Raw genomic sequence first — 12,476 nt, 5'->3', positions numbered from 1 at the left:
ATTGGGCCAAATACCACTATTTTTTTACATCTGTGGAGTCACAACATAGTATGTTGTATACCTTATCTCATGGTAAATGCAAGTAACAAAACACATTCTAGTTTTCATCAAGTATTAATTAATTAAAATTTCATAAATTAACTCACCTCTCTTAGCGAAGTTGTTAAGAATTCGTAGTGGTATTTTTTTTCAGTGACACGACAACTTTTGGGTTGACGCCAATTTCTTAAAAAACAACCAAATTTAATAAAAATTCAAACTGAAACAGCTCTAGGACTCTTATTTATGATAATATACAGGCAATGTTTATAAACTACTTTTAGACACTTATTTTACAGGATTTGTGGTTTTTTGTCCCATTACTGGTTCCACGCCCATCATAGGGTACACTACTATACATATGTATGCAAAATTTCAGCTCCATCGGAAACCGGGAAGTGGATCAAATTTAACTTACAAGATTTGATTACACACAGACAACGGTCAGGTGAAACTAAATAAATGCTTGTAAAAAAAATGTAACCTAATTTATTAAGAACATCAGCTTAACCTGTTTAAGTGTTTATTGTATTGTAACTTTATATTTCTTTTTCACAGGCACTTGTCCATAAATTATTATACTTTAATTTTCAATAAGTTCCCTTTGAGCCTTTCTTCGTTAATTCACTGGTGAAACTGTTTTGGCTCCTGTTTTAGTCATATTATTTTATATATATATCTATATATATAAATGCAAGTGTCCTGACTGACTGACTGACTGACTGACTGATTCATCAACGCAGAGCCGAAACTGCAAAAGCCAGAAACCAGATTGCATTTATAAAACGTACAAGAGATAAGAAGCGATTTTGAGAAATTCAACCCCTAAGGGGGTTAAAAAGGGGATGAAAGTTTGTATGGGGTTAAAGTTTTCTCTTAAGCTAGGAATTTGAAACTTCGTAAAAAGATATATTATTAAAATACAAGAAAACTAATTTCAGCGTTTTTGAAAATTCATCCCCTAAGGTAGTGAAAAAGGGGTTGAACGTTTGTATGGATATCAAAAAAATTTTCAAGTGGTGGACTTGAACCTTTGTATTTAGGGATATTATTAGAAGATAGGAAAAGTAATTTCAGCGTTTTGTAAAATTCATCCCCTAACAGGGTTAAAAAGGGGTTGAAAATTTTAATCCATTACAAATGCTTTGAAACTTCGTAGAAAGGCATAATAGCCGATTACAAAAAAAAGTTATTGTAACGTTTTTGGAAATTCAACCCCTAAGGGGGTTAAAAAGGAGTTGAAAGTTTGTATGGATATCAAACATTTTTTCGAGTGTGGGACTTGAATCTTTGTATTTAGGGATATTATTAGAAGACAGGAAAATTAATTTCAGCGTTTTGTAAAATTCATCCCCTAACAGGGTTAAAAAGGGGTTGAAAGTTTGAATCCATTACAAATGGTTTTGAAACTTCTTAGAAAGGCATAATAGCCGATTACGAAAAAAAGTAATTGCAACGTTCTTGGAAATTCAACCCCTAAGGGGGTTAAAAAGGGGATAAAAGTTCGTCTTCAGGTGCAAATTTTATTTGAAGCTAGGAACTTGAAACTTTGTAAAAAGGTATTATATTAAAATACAAGAAAACTAATTTCAGCGTTTTTGAAAATTCATCCCTATGGTGGTGAAAACGGGGTTGAAAGTTTGTATGGATATCATGCATTTTTTCGAGCGCGGGATTTGAATCTTTGTATTTGGGGATATTATTACAAGACAATAAAAGTGATTTCAGCGATTTGTAAAATTCATCCCCTAACAGGGTTAAAATGGGGTTCAAAGTTTGAATCCATTACAAATGCTTTGAAACTTCTTAGAAAGACATAATAGCCGATAACGAAAAAAAGTAATTGCAACGTTTTTGGAAATTCAATCCCTAAGGGGGCTAAAAAGGGGATGAAAATTCGTCTTGGGGTGTAAATTTAATTTTAAGCTAGGAACTTTAACTTTTTGGAAAAAAGGTAATAAATTAAAAAACATGAAAACTAATTCAAGCATTTTTGAAAATCATCCCCCAAGGGTGAGAAAGGGGTTGAAAGTTTGTATATTTGTAAGTTTGTATGGAGATCAGATATTTTGTGAGTGCGGAATGCGGAACTTGAATCTCTGTATAAAGGCATAGGTACCTATTATGAGAATACAAGAAAAGTAATTTCAGCAACCAACATCAAAATCCACTTGACTTAAAACTTCATACAACTTGCTAAAAAAGAAAAGTACTTAATTTCAACATTGCTTGGATATGAAAATTATAGGTACTAAAGATGTAAAATGTTGAAGATAAGATTCCACGCGGACGAAGTCGCGGGCAACAGCTAGTTCTGTATAATTGAAAGCCGTTTATTTCTCAATAAAATTAAATAAATACAAGAATTTTAACAAAGGCTATCAAAGAATTGGGAAACAAAATTGTACCTAAAGGATCCGTTAAATATCAACAAGGTTTTTCCGGAGAGTAGTATAATAAAAATTCCTTCTTTCATAACAGCAATATATTTCTTGATCACAATATTCCGTTACAGTTCAATCTCCAATCCTCTCACTTCACAATCGTCCTCCCTTCACCTCTGCCCGTAACCGAATGCCCGTTAACCGCCATGCCAGTCGTCTTTTATTCTTTCTTCCAACTACCTTCTATTTACAAAGGTCAACTATCAATCACGTTACTTTTAAATTTATTAAATTATAGATTACCAATGATTATTCAACTCTTTATTTCATTAAATCTGTTTCTAATAATTAGTAATTTTAATGAATCTTACACTCGCCCATCCTGACATTGTGCATGTCCTCATGCACAGTCATACTAATTCCGTCTGTCATCTAATCTTACACTCGGCATGTCAAATCATCGGGCATTCAGTAAGAAAATTATTAATGCTTTATTACCCATTTAATACAATTTCTTTGTCTGTCTATATACATTTTTCTTATTATTTATTGAATTAATCTATATCTTCGCATAATAATTTCAAATCCAATAAATCCATCTAAATATATAAGTTTCTATTCAATAATTATACAACAATATATCATATTTTTTTATGCATCAATACATATAAAGTACATTACTTAACATATTCGACTGCTATGTTTTTTTTACTCATTATTTCTCGTGTTTTTTTTTTATTCCGTTTTTTTTTTTCCACTCTCATGACACAAACGTGTCTCACAACATACCATTTTTTTAATCAAATTTTACGTGTAGCACATTATTTCTCTTGTTTTTTTTTGATTCCATTTTTATTTTTCTAATGTGCTACTTACTGAATCACTCTCATGACACAAACGTGTCTCATCACAACATAACATCCTCTATTTCCGTCTTTTTTTTTTATCATTACCATATATCCGTGCCTCCATCCATAGCAAATAACTAATTCAATAATCTATTAATTCAAAAATTCAATAATCCAATAATTCTTTAATTCTTTAATTCAAAAATCCAATAATCCAATAATTCTTTAATTCTTTAATTCAATAATCCAATAATTCTTTAATTCTTTAATTCAATAATCCAATAATTCTTTAATTCAATAATCCAATAATTCTTTAATTCTTTAATTCAATAATCCAATAATTCTTTAATTCTTTAATTAAATAATCAAATCATTCTTTAATTCTTTAATTCAATAATCAAATAATTATTTAATTCTTTAATTCAATAATCCAATAATTATTTAATTCTTTAATTCAATAATCCATTAATTCTTTAATTCTTTAATTCAATAATCCAATAATTCTTTAATTCTTTAATTCTTTAATTCAATAATCCAATAATTCTTTAATTCTTTAATTCAATAATCCAATAATTCTTTAATTCAATAATCCAATAATTCTTTAATTCTTTAATTCAATAATCCAATAATTCTTTAATTCAATAATCCAATAATTCTTTAATTCAATAATCCAATAATTCTTTAATTCAATAATCCAATAATTCTTTAATTCAATAATCCAATAATTCTTTAATTCAATAATCCAATAATCCAATAATTCTTTAATTCAATAATCCAATAATTCTTTTATTCAAAAATCCAATAATCCAATAATTCTTTAATTCAATAATCCAATAATTCTTTAATTCTTTAATTCAATAATCCAATAATTCTTTTATTCAAAAATCCAATAATCCAATAATTCTTTAATTCAATAATCCAATAATTCTTTAATTCTTTAATTCAATAATCAAATAATTCTTTAATTCTTTAATTCAATAATCCAATAATTCTTTAATTCTTTAATTCAATAATCCAATAATTCTTTAATTCTTTAATTAAATAATCAAATCATTCTTTAATTCTTTAATTCAATAATCAAATAATTCTTTAATTCTTTAATTCAATAATCCAATAATTATTTAATTCTTTAATTCAATAATCCATTAATTCTTTAATTCTTTAATTCAATAATCCAATAATTCTTTAATTCTTTAATTCAATAATCCAATAATTATTTAATTCTTTAATTCAATAATCCAATAATTCTTTAATTCTTTAATTCAATAATCCAATAATTCTTTAATTCAATAATCCAATAATTCTTTAATTCTTTAATTCAATAATCCAATAATTCTTTAATTCAATAATCCAATAATTCTTTAATTCAATAATCCAATAATTATTTAACTCTAATTCAATAATCCAATAATCCTTAAAATTTTTTAATTCTTTAATTCAATAATCCAATAATTCTTTAATTCTTTAATTCAATAATCCAATAATTCTTTAATTCTTTAATTCAATAATCCAATAATTCTTTAATTCTTTAATTCAATAATCCAATAATTCTTTAATTCAATAATCCAATAATTCTTTAATTCAATAATCCAATAATTCTTTAATTCAATAATCCAATAATTCTTTAATTCAATAATCCAATAATTCTTTAATTCAATAATCCAATAATTCTTTAATTCAATAATCCAATAATTCTTTAATTCAATAATCCAATAATTCTTGAATTCTTTAATTCAATAATCCAATAATTCTTTAATTCAATAATCCAATAATTCTTTAATTCAATAATCCAATAATTCTTTAATTCAATAATCCAATAATTCTTTAATTCAATAATCCAATAATTCTTTAATTCAATAATCCAATAATTCTTTAATTCAATAATCCAATAATTCTTTAATTCAATAATCCAATAATTCTTTAATTCAATAATCCAATAATTCTTTAATTCAATAATCCAATAATTCTTTAATTCAATAATCCAATAATTCTTTAATTCAATAATCCAATAATTCTTTAATTCTTTAATTCAATAATCCAATAATTCTTTAATTCAATAATCCAATAATTCTTTAATTCAATAATCCAATAATTCTTTAATTCAATAATCCAATAATTCTTTAATTCAATAATCCAATAATTTTTTTATTCAAAAATCCAATAATCCAATAATTCTTTAATTCTTTAATTCAATAATCCAATAATTCTTTAATTCTTTAATTCAATAATCCAATAATTCTTTTATTCAAAAATCCAATAATCCAATAATTCTTTAATTCAATAATCCAATAATTCTTTAATTCAATAATCCAATAATTCTTTAATTCAATAATCCAATAATTATTTAATTCTTTAATTCTTTAATTCTTTAATTCTTTAACTCTTTAATTCTTTAATTCTTTAATTCTTTAATTCTTTAATTCTTTAATTCTTTAATTCTTTAATTCTTTAATTCTTTAATTCTTTAATTCTTTAATTCTTTAATTCTTTAATTCTTTAATTCTTTAATTCTTTAATTCTTTAATTCTTTAATTCTTTAATTCTTTAATTCTTTAATTCTTTAATTCTTTAATTCTTTAATTCTTTAATTCAATAATTCAATAATTCAATAATTCAATAATTCAATAATTCAATAATTCAATAATTCAATAATTCTATAATTCAATAATTCTATAATTCAATAATTCAATAATTCAATAATTCAATAATTCAATAATTCAATAATTCAATAATTCAATAATTCAATAATTCAATAATTCAATAATTCAATAATTCAATAATTCAATAATTCAATAATGCAATAATTCAATAATCCAATAACTCAATAATCCAATAACTCAATAATCCAATAACTCAATAATCCAATAACTCAATAATCCAATAACTCAATAATCCAATAACTCAATAATCCAATAACTCAATAGTCCAATAACTCAACTCAATAATCCAATAACTCAACTGAATAATCCAATAACTCGATAATCCAATAACTGTATAATCCATTAACTCTATAATCCATTAACTCTATAATCCATTAACTCTATAATCCATTAACTCTATAATCCATTAACTCTATAATCCATTAACTCTATAATCCATTAACTGCTTAATCCAGTAATCCAGTACCTGATTAATCCAGTAACTGATCAATCCAGTAACTGATCAATCCAGTAACTGATCAATCCAGTAACTCACCAATGCGTAACTTATTAGTCCGTAACTCATTAATCCGTAACTCATTAATCCGTAACTCATTACTCCGTAACTCATTAATCCGTAACTCATTAATCCGTAACTCATTAATCCGTAACTCATTAATCCGTAACTCATTAATCCGTAACTCATTAATCTGTAACTCATTAATTAAAATAATCCAGAAATTTTATAATTCGATAATATTATACTTATCATCATATGTAGGTATTTTCATCATATCGTTATTTACTTGCCACTTAAGCGTCAGTTGCACCAACCACAATTGACGAATTGATCAACAGCAATCAGCAGAGCTTTGCAACGAACTTCTTAAAACCAAGGATACTGTACCAAAATATTCGCAGTTTAAGCAATAAACGACATCTATTAAAATCTACAACTGAAGACGACAAAGATATACAAGCCATCCGTTCCTGTCCTGTGCGGCTTCCACGTGAAAGCGATCCTGGCCGTTGTCCTTCCGTGTTGATCTTCGAAGCCATCTCTCATTGCCTCGGCCGTGTCTGCCGCTGCTGCGGCTTCGCCGGTTGCGACTCCGCCTGTTGTTCCCTGCGACTTCGGCTTCGACGTTCTTGTCCATCATCAGATTTCGATTTTCGGTCACGCTCAGGAGTTTTCGAGCGCCGCCTGGATGTTTTTTTTTCCTCATGGTCCATAGTCTGGAACTCGAAAACAACACCAGCAATGGAAGAGTTCTAAATCTTTGGGTTGTTAATAGTAGACAAATATAAATTGTTCTTATTAAGCTAAATTCAACTGTTTTATTTATTTATTTACTGCTTCCGGGGTCTAAATGCGGGACGTTTAAAACAGATCCCTATCCCGGTACGGATCCGGAACACAGGCTTTTCGAAACGAGAAAATTCTAGAACTGGTACAGAAAAGGAATCTAGAACAAATTCGGGATCCGGCACTGATCCGATACCAATCCGGCACAGATCCGGTACCAATCCGGGACGGATCCGGTACGAATCCAGCATGGATCCGGAACTCATCCGGCACAAATCAGGTATGCATCCGGCACGGTTCCAGTATCCGGCACGGACCCAAATCCAGAAACGGGATCCGGAATACGAAACGGGCCGCGTAGCCAAGATGCCAATCGCTTACGCTCCGTAGCGAACGGAATGCAACTGTCACTGTCGCGCTAATATGGAAGAGTGATATAGAGACATAATGCTTTTCGTTGTCGAAGCGACAGCGATTGTAACCCCGGCCAGGTCGGCGGGTCGGTAACTACCAGTAAAAGTATCATTCCTACTTATTTACAGTCTGAGTAGTTTATAATTTCGAAAACACTTAACCCCGCTATATAATACTGACGTATTGATAAGTGATATATTGAAAATATGGTAAAAGTTGTAACCAAATAAGCGGTACATACATAGACTAAAAGAATTCGATCTACATCTGTAAATAATCATAAACGTATCCGAACTATTCAAAATAAAACGGTGTTCCAAAGGTTTCACGCTACCCGCGATGTAACGAATGCTTTAATTATATTATGGATAGGCATTACAGCAAACACTAAAAAAAAACCTAACTGTTGGTCTTGAAGAGAAAACTTGCAGTATAATTGCTCTCGAGTGAACGAATAGGCCGAAATGGGTTTACCCAATTATTTTGTTCTTGATAAAATTAACGGTGTCTTTGTTTCTAAGCGCCCGTTAAACATAAACTTCCTAACATAGGAAATATGAAATGATAATTAATTTCAACTAAACAACAACCAATATAAGTGTTACTAATATATGTATAGGTATATAATCATAATAATTTTACACCACTGTTACTATTGTAACAAATTAATTGGGTAATTAAGATTTAACTCAATCAGTTCTAATATTAATATCAGGAATACCATAGTGACTTGTAGGTACTTACCACTTCTGATGTATAATAAAAATTCCTTCTTTCATAACAGCAATATATTTCTTGATCACAATATTCCGTTACAGTTCAATCTCCAATCCTCTCACTTCACAATCGTCCTCCCTTCACCTCTGCCCGTAACCGAATGCCCGTTAACCGCCATGCCAGTCGTCTTTTATTCTTTCTTCCAACTACCTTCTATTTACAAAGGTCAACTATCAATCACGTTACTTTTAAATTTATTAAATTATAGATTACCAATGATTATTCAACTCTTTATTTCATTAAATCTGTTTCTAATAATTAGTAATTTTAATGAATCTTACAGTAGGATGGATTGGGTCAAAAATATTTGTATTTTCCAAAATGGCGGAGCCATGAGGGTTTTTAGTTCAGAGAGCCACTAGTTGAGTGACTCCTAGCCACCTTGTTATTCAAAAAGCACTTCTGTTTTATAGAGATGATGACAGAACTGAGCTTGCATCTTAAGCGTCTTTGCTTCCAACGGGCCTCAGGGGGCCTACCGCGAACCACGTTCGACGTTTTGCCTCCCTGTCACACTTACGTACGAATTTACAAGTGCGACAGAGAGGCAACATGTCGAAGGTTCGCGGTAAGCTCTCAGGGGCGCGATACCGCAATCTAACTTGAGAAATATGCTAACTTTTCTTTTCAAATTACCTTTAGACTTTTATTAAGACTTCGATCGGTTCGATACGAGATGATATAGCGTCGTCCTGCCCACCATAGTAAGTTTAAGCCATTTAAATTTGAACCGAATTGTTTGGAAAATAAAGTTGATTTTCCTTTGGTTCACGTTGTAAGTAAAAATAACAGAATGTTTAGTGTAACTTTAATCGATCCAGGCTTTTTATTCATAACTTGCTAAAAATGGAATACCTATCTATTTACTTTAAAAATCCAATCGGGCAGGACAAGGATAGACTAAAGCAGAATATTAGAGTGTTTCTGTGTGTTTTCCTAGTGACAATATTTAGGAATATTATCTTCACATATAGGTAAGTCCTGGGAACAATGCCTCAGGCTAATTTAGGGCTCGATTTATGGTTTATTTATTTTGTTATTTAATATCTGTTTTATTAATATGCAATAAATAATATATTTTTACCCTTCTTAGGATAGAATAGGATCAAGATTAATGACGAAATCTTAGGGGACTATAGTCCTTATGACTATTTTTAGTTCTTACTCTGAAGTCTTTTAAGTAAGGGTAGAGTCAGGGTCGCCTAGAGGTCCAGGGCGTCAACCACGTAAACTGAAGGTTCGAATCCGGCCACCGCCACTGGAACTCTTGGGGCCCGATTCGGATTTAGAAATAGACATCTATTAGACATCACCAAGATACGATAACGATATGTTTAAGATCTAACCTGTCAAATTTGACATTTGCGCGATTCTGGACATACTCTTGAACGATTTCCACAGGATATGACTTAGAGATCCAGTTCACATCTAATAGATATCTTACTCTATCTAGCGTAAAAGTGACATTTGGTTGCCCGAATTGCGCTGCAAAAGAGAACTAGTTGATATCTAAACTATAACGTATCTAGAATGGATCTAGTACGTATCGTTTCTTATGTATATCTTGAAGTTCGAATACAGCAGTTGGTCAATTTAGTATATGACGTCTATTTCAGTTTATTAATAAGTTCGTTAAACAGAAAATATTGCTGGTAGTTTGCTTGCAGTGTACCTAGTGTACTGTCGACGTCAAAGATACCTTTACATTTTTCGCCTTAATACAACGAAGTAAGGTCGACTGTGCTTACACAACCCAGATTTCCACGTATCTGGAGCTCTCGAACTTTTATCAATGCACAACTATCTAAAGATACCGGAGTTTAGCTTGTCTGTTCTGAAACTTTATATCTATTTGAACGCTGAAAACGTTTGAATAGACAAGAGATTTCTATAAAAGGAAAGTGAAAGATAGCGGGGTAAAATTTGCATTTTTTCACATTTTTGCCTATTCCTGATTTTCAACGATTTAACAAATTTAGTGGTAAGAAAATTCTTACTGTGTATTCTTAGTGTAAATACACTTAAGTACAGTTGACTGTAAAAATATGGGTGCATACAACTTACTCAAAAATATATCCCATACTTCTTAATTCGCTGCCATAAGAGCTATGGGACTTATTTTTGAGTACGATGATGAGTGCACCCATATTTTTACACTTGACTCTACATCGAAAAAAAATATATTAAAATCGAAAAGTATAGCTTTTTTTTCAAAATTTAGGTGCGGATCGATCCTTAAACATTTTGTATTTTGCGCCTGACAAAATTGAGTTGCCAGAGTAGGTATATAAACTCAAACAAAGTATATAATAACATGACAAGCACGATGAGAAAGTAATTTAATCCCAACTGAAGCGTGGGCGCTAACATGCGAGTGGTAACTAATTTTGAAACTTTGTGTTTGTCACAAAGAGCGGAGTTCAGGCTTCGTGCAATTTTTCAAAAGTTACAGTAAACAAGATGATACTCACTCGTATTATACTTTATTTCAAGCCAAGGATAGCTCGGATTCACAATACTGCTATAAGGATGACTCACGCAAGACGGGCCTGGGCCCGGCCGAGTCGTACGACACGTCATACCTATTCTATGAAAATGAAAATGAAAATGAAAATGAAAAATTATTTATTTAGGTATCAAAAATGCAGCTTATTACATTGTAGAAGGGTATTACATTTTTAAAAGTATTCTATTGTTAGACAGCCTAGGAATAGTGTCCTGAGCCCTAAACTAGGTAAACCTGTCTTATAGGGATCAGGGATTAAACCACCGCTAGTTCTAGCAATGCAGCAAACGTTGGTTGGAAAGTATACACAAGTTAAAAATTTATACCGAAGGTCTGATCGCTTACATATAGAACTAAACATATACATGCAAACATATACTATGACGGTTGATTTGTGATCACGTGGCTTTCCATAGAAAACGAAGCGCCAGAAGCTCCGGCCTGGCCACGGCCCGGTCTAGCGTGAGGCATCTTAGTGGTCCTCGGTAGTGGCAGGCTACGTGAATTGAAACTGCTGTTGAAAATCATAAATAGTAGGACTGTTCTGTGACTCCGTTCTCTTGTATTGAAGATTCTTCTTCTTCAACCTAGAGTTTTCCCAGCCTAGCGCCAGCGTCCGCTTTCCTACTCAATCTTCTCCACTTTGCCCGGTCTTCGGTATTCTCAGGTGTGAGATTGTTCTCTTCCATGTCCGCTATCGCGACCCCCAGCCAGGGCGTTGAAGATTATTGTGACTAAAAATATTTTGGTTGTTGCAGATACAACTCGAAGCTTACCACGTTAGCGCTGCCTTCAGTGATCTTCGAGCCCAAGTTCCGAGGGTCCATCAGGAATCTGGTGTACTCCGATGTGGTGGGGCAGCCGCCGAGGCGCCAGGAATTAAGGCACTCCAGAGATTTGAAGGTAAGTCTAGACTTGTAGACTTCCGTAGCGTCTTGATGCTTGAGGTTGATAAATGATAATAGACTTCAACAGTGAGATATTTCCCTGTTTTTTCTTCTTCCTTGAGTTGCAGGCGTTCATAGCCTACGGTGACCGCTTACTATAAGGCAGGCCGTATGGTTGTTTGCCAAAAAATAATAATAATAAAGATTGGCGGCGGCACCCTAGGTTAGGTTTTTTATAATGTGTTTATATGTATTTTTTATTGTTTTGTAAGTGTTTTTATATTTTACTTTTATATACATATTATAAAAACCTAGCCTAAGAAAAATGATGAATAAAGAAGATAAAGATTTCATAAATATTTTCTGAATTAATAAGAAATGTTTAAATAATTATATTATGAAATAAATAATAAATTGAATATGGATTAAAATGAAATTGTATAATAATATATTTCTTTTGTTGCATGTAAATGAAATGTTATACTGCATGTAAAAAAATGAGAAAAATAAAAGGCTTATTTATTATTATATGTATCTCTTTTAAAGTCACGGGTATATACATCCCGGTCATTTGATAGGCGTGCGTGGGGATACAGATCCAACACGTAGAGGCCCTTTGGAGAAGTTTGCTGTTATGTAATACACCTGCTAGAACCCATTCACGGGTACAAATAGA

General features: G+C 31.0%; 1 protein-coding gene across 1 annotated transcript in view; it reads left to right on the top strand.

The window, feature by feature from the left end:
* LOC134673261 (neurexin 1) overlaps nucleotides 1–12,476 on the top strand; it is a 255,780-nt gene that overhangs the window by 87,027 nt on the left and 156,277 nt on the right. The window contains exon 4 of the mRNA XM_063531225.1: nucleotides 11,672–11,816. Within this exon, the coding sequence (XP_063387295.1) occupies nucleotides 11,672–11,816 (145 nt within the window). The remainder of the gene's footprint in view (nucleotides 1–11,671; nucleotides 11,817–12,476) is intronic.

This window comes from Cydia fagiglandana, chromosome 18, assembly GCF_963556715.1.
Source record: "Cydia fagiglandana chromosome 18, ilCydFagi1.1, whole genome shotgun sequence".
In the NCBI taxonomy this organism is placed as follows: domain Eukaryota; kingdom Metazoa; phylum Arthropoda; class Insecta; order Lepidoptera; family Tortricidae; genus Cydia; species Cydia fagiglandana.
Note: the sequence above shows the minus strand (reverse complement) of the source record. Positions and strands in the feature narration are given on the sequence as shown.